Source organism: Poecilia formosa, unplaced genomic scaffold (genome assembly GCF_000485575.1).
Source record: "Poecilia formosa unplaced genomic scaffold, Poecilia_formosa-5.1.2 Scaffold322, whole genome shotgun sequence".
Classification (NCBI taxonomy): domain Eukaryota; kingdom Metazoa; phylum Chordata; class Actinopteri; order Cyprinodontiformes; family Poeciliidae; genus Poecilia; species Poecilia formosa.
In genome coordinates, this window is record NW_006800261.1 from 101,953 (window position 1) to 108,669 (window position 6,717).

Below are 6,717 nucleotides of genomic sequence, written 5' to 3' on the forward strand. Positions count from 1 at the left end.
CCTGACTCAGATGATCTCCATTCCACTGATTTTGAGACTTCAAGCACCATTTGGATGGACCTCTGTTGATTAACTTTAAAAGAGAATATTTATGTTAATGTTAAATAGTTTTCATCCATTTGTTATTTTGCAAAAATCAGATTTCATTCTGACATTAAAGGGGGTTTTTTTTGACAATTTTTGTCAAAGATTAAAAAAATTTGATGTAAAAGCTATAAAAACGTTAAAACCTCCAATGGTATGAATACGTTTCATAGGCACTAAATATCTGCTGAAATACTTTTAACTTAAAGTCACATTTAAACTCAAAGGTATTTCCTGCTTTGTCTGCCTTTAAAATAATTAAAACATAAATATTTTTGTTTTCAATCAGGAAACTGTTTTCTGTCAAAGCTTGATTTCAAAATAAAAAAATAAAACCTTGTTCGCTGCGATCTTTTCTGAATCTGTAGATTTGAAATTTATTCACTTTGTGCAATACCTTTAAGGACAATCTCACTGTACACTCATAAAACAGGATTTACAGTTAGCATGCTTCGTCTTGATGCCGTTTGCAAACCTTCGATACGGTTTGGATGTGGATGAGGTTTGCTGTTGCAGCTAAAATGCTTCAGAAATCAGTTAAGGTCCAAAAAATCCTAATTTTTGTTGTTGTTTCTGAGCTGGTATGTCCAGTCGGAACGTGATTCCCCCGAACACCGAAGTGTCCGGTCTGTTCCTGCTTTCATCGTCTGCCAGGTCCTGTCCTGAACACCAGCACAGCCATAACACACTCCCAGTAAGGAAGGGTCTGCCAAGTCCTTCGAGTGCAAAACCCACGTGTTTCTGTCCGTCTGTCCCTCCGGACGTTTCTTTTTTTTCTTTCCCAGCTTAGGAATGTAGTCCCTCCCTGTCATAGAAGCACAGAGGCTTTTGTCTTTGTCCGTATCCGTTCAGATCGGTTTCCCTCCTGGTTTTCTGAATCCACGCTTGCTTAGCATCCACGCTGTCGGCGTTCAGCTCAGCAGGGCTGCATGGTGCTGCCGCCGCCGCCGCTGCTGCACAGTCCACTGTAGCGCAGAGCTGCAAGCAGACCAGAAGCTGTTATACCCCCTTAAAAAACGGATTTCTGCCTCAGTTTCTTAGAGTTGGAGGAAAAATAGGCCAAAATAGAAAGAGGAAGGTGAGGAAGAGTCTCTAAAACCAGTACAAATCCTTGCTTTTATCCTGCGCCTGCAGACCTAAGAAAGATGAGAAAGAAAGGGAGGAAGAGCGAGACAAGATAAAGGCAAGAAAAGGAAGATTAGACACTGACAAAAGCTTGTTGATAAAAGCAGTAGGAAGTGGCCCGAGGTGAAGAAGGAGGAAAAAAGCAACAGCAGCAGAAAATGGAGCTGACAGCTGGAGTGAAGGTGCCGACTGACGGACGTTTTGTTCGTTAAAAGCACTTTGTGTAAGTCGATCCGAGGGACAGAAACAGATTTTCATTTAATTCTAGTTTTACACCGTAGCTGCGATTACATTAAACTTATAATCACACAAATTGGTTCATGAGTTCACTTAATGGAAACATGGAAATTTAGAAAAAGACTCAAGTTGTCACGCTAGGATGTATTGAAATTGGTTTATTTCGCAAAACTGCAAAGGAAAAACTTTTTTTCTCTTCACAGGAGTCGCATGATCAACAGCTGGATGTTACTACTGTCGAAAACGACAAAGAGGAAGATGACAGGAAGTGGCATGTTTTTAATAACTTATTAACGTGGGATTTTAATGCCGTTTCTTATTTAAGAGGAACATCGTAATTGCTATATTGTGATTTTTCGACATTAGTGGAATATCAACGTTTTGCCAAAACCACAAAAATTTGATGCAACTTCATTTTGTTTACGTTTCATGAAGGAGGAAGTTGCGCTTAGAGGTTTTCATGTCTTTTCCTTCAGTGGGTGCAGCGCCCCCACAGGCGAGGAGGGGAACAGGTTTTTCAAAGGGTTTAGACTGATTGAGACAGCAGTGTGAAAGTGAACCTCAGCTGAAAATGTAACAAATGTTGTAATTTTGGTGGCCAATCAAACCAAATCTACCGGACTATCAGGTGTGAAAGCAATCTTAGTTCTTACGTCCAGTAGCCGTTCACTCAAACTGAGTTCTCTGCTTTCTACAGGAAGTAAGATACTGCCTGTTAATTTCTACATCACACAACCCCAGCTGAAACACTGAACTATCCCTTTAATGAAAGACGTCGGCTGATTTCTGAGGACTATCGTACCTGTGTCTATGTTGAGTCCGATCTCCGCTCCAGCTCCGGCGAAGGCGCCGCTCCAGGCCGACCCCGTCCCCGACTCCGCCTTCCCGCCGAGGTCGCAGGGTGAGGTGCTGGGCCCCGGCACCGAGCTGCCCGACGACAGCCGGTGGTGCGGCCTCACCGATGGCACCAGCAGGGAGCTGTACCTCGGGTCGAACGCCGCGCCGTACATCTCGTGGACGCCTGGGCGAGAGTAGGCTGAGCTCTGAGCGCTAATGGCGCCCCCTAGCGAATAAGGGTGATGGTGATGATGGTGGTGGTGGTGCGACGGGTGCCAGGTGTCGGGGCTGGGCTGGTGGAGGTGGCTGTGCAGGGAGCTGGAGGAGTATGGGTCGGTGGGGAAGGAGATGTCTGCGTGGGGGGCGGACAGAGCGCCGCCCAGCGTGGAGGAGACCGCCGGCTGGTAGGAGCTGTTCCAGAACGACGGAGGGAAACTCCTCTGACTCATGGGGAAGGAGCCGTCTGAGAAAACCCAAATCATGGAGTCACTTCAAAAAACATTCAGTAAAATATTTAGGAAAGACAAAAACAGAATCTGAAGAACTCAAACTTTTAAATATTCAAAATCTGCATGTTTTTGTGCTTTCGTTTGGGTTTCTGGTGCTTCTAAAAACAGAACAAGTGATTAAAAAAACAAACTAGATGTTTTTTGGCAAAAAGTTAATGATTGTTGGCGTTTGGAAAATGAGCAGTTTCAAAATCCTTCAAAATATATTACAAATCAGCAAGCTCTGTACCGTTGCCTAGTAACCCCAATAGACTTCGGCTGTTACCTAGCAACCCAAGCTGAGCTCCAGCACATTTGGCTAGCTGATTTTACTGTTGTACAATGGCTGCTGGAAAAGACAAGTGTTTTGTTGTTGCCTTAACCATCCAGAAACCACTGGCTGCATTCTTGTTGGTTGTGCAGGAGGCTCTACTAATGCTTTTCAAAATGTACGGTTGTACAATTGTGCATCTGTTTGCTGCCATTTTCATGTCTGAGTGTAAACGTTGAGGTTTAAGAAGCCGAATAAAGTTTACCAAGTTGAAGAGCCTAATAAATAAATAAATGAGTATATAAATGTATAAGGAGTTTAAATATAAAGCTTTATGCATCAATTCTGCAGTTTCTTGCAATTTAACATGCTGTTTGCCAACAAAATGTATTTATACCAGCATTTGGGAAGCAACAAAAAATCTAATAGTTTTCTCTGAACACAGCAAATCTACTTGCTGAATCTAAAGTTATTCAGTTACATAAAAATACTGGAATTTTAAAGGTTTTGTGTAAACACATTTAAAAAATTAACCTCACTGCAGTTTACGGTGGGAAAAAAATGTCTTAGTACAATTGTTTTAATCAGTTTGAAAAGAAAAGCTTGATTTATGTTGTAAAAATTGTTTATATGAAGCATAAAGATAGAGCAGTAAGAGGATAAATCTGTGATCTATGCAAACAGAAAACATAAATTAATAAAACTTTAAATGTGTTTTATCAAAGCTGCAGAGATTGGAAACGGTCTATTTTCCTGTGAATGGCTCTGATTGGTGATTAGCAGATCACAGGCAGAAAAGGTTGAATATTTTTCTAATAACCAACAGCTTGAATTATCAAATGACTCTGAGTTTAATAGAAAACAGATCAAGCTTAGAGACGCAAACCTGGATGAAGAAACAATAAAAGAATCTTGTAATTCCTTAAATTTCTGTTGGATCCAAAACAACCTCCATCAGAACAACTGCAGCACATTATTTTCTCTGCTACATGTTGATTTGTTCTTTTAGGAAAATGAAATTGGACTCAATCAATATTTTAATTTGCAGCTCAGAACTCAAAGAAAACAAGAAATTGATTGATTAAGGAAACCCTGATCGGTCCATTTCTGTGCCAGTAAACTGATCTGAAATCTGTCTCTCGCTGCACAAAGCAGCAGTGGATGAAAATCAGGAGTGTTTTTGTTTTATTACAATACTTTGGGTTTTAATGAGACTTTGTTTTCAATCAGCACACTTGGTTAAATAAAAGGTTAAGTAAATGAATAAAAATTGTTTTAGTAATTGATTATTCAATTGATTAATCTGAAAATTAATCAATTAATTGGCTAAAAAATATACAGATATAACTATATATGTCTTTTTACATTAAACTGTATTAAAGATATAAATAAAAATTAGTTAATTCCTTTTTTAAGTAAGAAAATAAACATTTTATTGCTTCCAGTGCAATAACAGAATTCCTTCAGTGAAATTGAACCAGGCGAAGTTCGGCTAAAACATATTTACAGACAAAGTTCAGCTGGAACTCCGTTTGCAGATTATTAAAGTTGCGTTGAACCAGCTGAACGACGGATCCACGAACCTCTGGGCGCCTTGTTCCCGCTCGGCGTCAGGTACGCGCTCGTCTGGCTGAGCGCTCGGCTGAAATGCTCGTCCACCACCGTGCTGATGTCACCCTGGAAGTAGGTGAACAGGACGCAGCGGGAGCTCAGGTACTCGGCCCCCGGCGGCAGCTCCTTGTCCTCCTCTTTGATGGCCGGCGGCCCCGAGGGGCCGAGTCGGCTGCTGAGCTCCTGGGGGTTTTCCATTTTGGAGTAGAAAGCCAGCTTCTGGAGTAAAGACAGACATACATCATGTGTGTTCTTGTTTGTCTTGATGAAACTTACTGCCTGTTATTATTGCTAACCTAAAAAAAACCTTGACCTCTGACCTGCAAACCTCTTAGAGGTTTATTTCAGGATCTGATGACACGGGTGATGTTTAGTTTGAATTCCACGTCTAAAACCAACACAGAAACTTTGAACTGTTTTGTTTCCCTATGTTTTTAACGTGCAAGTTGGTGAAATCAGTTCTGCTGTTTATATTTTCTGATTAAAAGCCAAAATGTATGCAGCATTCTTAGTCATGCATGTGGAAATATTCTGTGAAATAAAAAAAATCAGCTGTGAAACTGTTCATTATGACGGCAGGATGGGTCTCAGAGTGTTTAGGTGGCGGACGGAGTGAGTTTTCACACTATGTGAAACATGTCTGCATGTTGACTGAGACTTTGATACACAGAGAGAAAAAAAACTTTAAAAAAGTCTGAACAGACCTGAAAACAGACCTGCTGCCTCTAAGACACAAATCTAAAATATTTACAAACTAGTTTTTATTTTACATGCAATTAGCCTTAATACTCCTTGATTAGCTGCATGCATTTACTATAATATATAATTTAAATGCATATTGTGTTAATAAACGCATAAAACTTCGAAATACTGCAATTGATTACAGTCTTATATTTAAATATTAATTTATGCAATAAAACATAAATAAATGGAAAACTGTGTAAAATCTTTTTTACACATTTTTTATTCATTAAAAGTATTTAAAACTATCCACCAATCCAGTTTTACGGGTTTAGTAACTTCTTTAAGTTGAAGAAAACGTCTTTTTATGACCTTTTTAGGCGGATTTGAACCGCTGGTCACTTTAAAAACAATCTAAACTGAGTTTAATTACGATTATATTATGAATTTAGACCGACGTAAAGAGAAGCCGTGCGGAAATGCAGCGTACCTGGTGGTGGTAGGGGCTGTAGGAGCTGAAATAAGGCTGAGGACCAAACACTTGGTACATCACATCCAGGCAGCTCATGGCGAACAACTCACGAAGAAGAACCAAGCGTCATCGAGAGCCGCTCAGGTCGGACGGAGAGACGGAATCGGAAAAGTCCAAGCCGGTGCTCCACTCCTCTGCGCGCTCTCTGCGCTCTTTACGCACCGGACTGCGGCCCGTACCCGAGAGGGAGCGACCCCACGGCCCCGCCTCCTCCCACCGCACGCGCGCACACCCACCAATCAGAAGCCAGAGCTCCACCTCTGCCTTAATGGGCTTTTAATTAGGAAACATGAAAGAAATCAGAAGCTGCAGCAAACTTTTCCAGTAAACGTTTGATGGTATTATTTTTTACCCTAAAATGATTCCACTTGTTTTAAATTTGAGCACTGCTCATTTCTGTATATCTCCCCTCCAGCAGGACACAGCTTTTATATATAATTTTATTAGTTTTCTTGGGAATTTGGGCGCGTTTTCATCTCCTTTGTGAAAGGTTCTTACAGCTGACCAAGCAGTTTGAGGACAGAAGAAGAAATAAAATTACATATTAGCTCAAATAAACAAATGAAACATGGAATAATCCAGAGAGCACCTGAGTTGATTCCCTCCAGAAACAATAGCTCCTTCAGAATCACATCTTTGTATGGAAGCATATCAGGGCCACTGCAGATAAGACAATAAAAAAGAAAGTGAAAATTTATGCCAAAAAACTCAGAAATGTTGGTATTAGACACAGAAACTTATAAGAGCTTTCTAGAAAATTTCTGATCTTCAAGAGTTGAAAATGTTTGACTTTTGAAACAAGTTTTGAGACAAGTTCTTTTTGTTTTTTAGAAATTTTCTGAGATTTATTT

The 6,717-nt window shown here is 40.4% G+C and overlaps 1 protein-coding gene across 3 annotated transcripts; it reads right to left on the minus strand.

The window, feature by feature from the left end:
• Positions 1 to 436: 436 nt before the first annotated feature.
• On the minus strand, positions 437 to 6,113 carry vgll2a (vestigial-like family member 2a). 3 transcript variants are annotated; one of them, XM_007573254.2, is made up of 4 exons: positions 5,825 to 6,113; positions 4,626 to 4,869; positions 2,249 to 2,746; positions 437 to 1,062 (listed from the first exon to the last, which is right to left on the minus strand). In XM_007573254.2, exons 1-4 carry the CDS (start codon positions 5,900 to 5,902, stop codon positions 1,001 to 1,003), a joined length of 882 nt encoding a protein of 293 aa, XP_007573316.1. In that variant the 5' UTR covers positions 5,903 to 6,113; the 3' UTR covers positions 437 to 1,000. The 3 variants fall into 3 exon arrangements, with proteins under 3 accessions (XP_007573316.1, XP_007573315.1, XP_007573317.1); XM_007573253.2 differs by having other exon boundaries at positions 4,626 to 4,872; positions 5,825 to 6,087; XM_007573255.2 differs by having other exon boundaries at positions 437 to 1,220; positions 4,626 to 4,872; positions 5,825 to 6,080.
• Between the last annotated feature and the right edge of the window lie 604 nt (positions 6,114 to 6,717).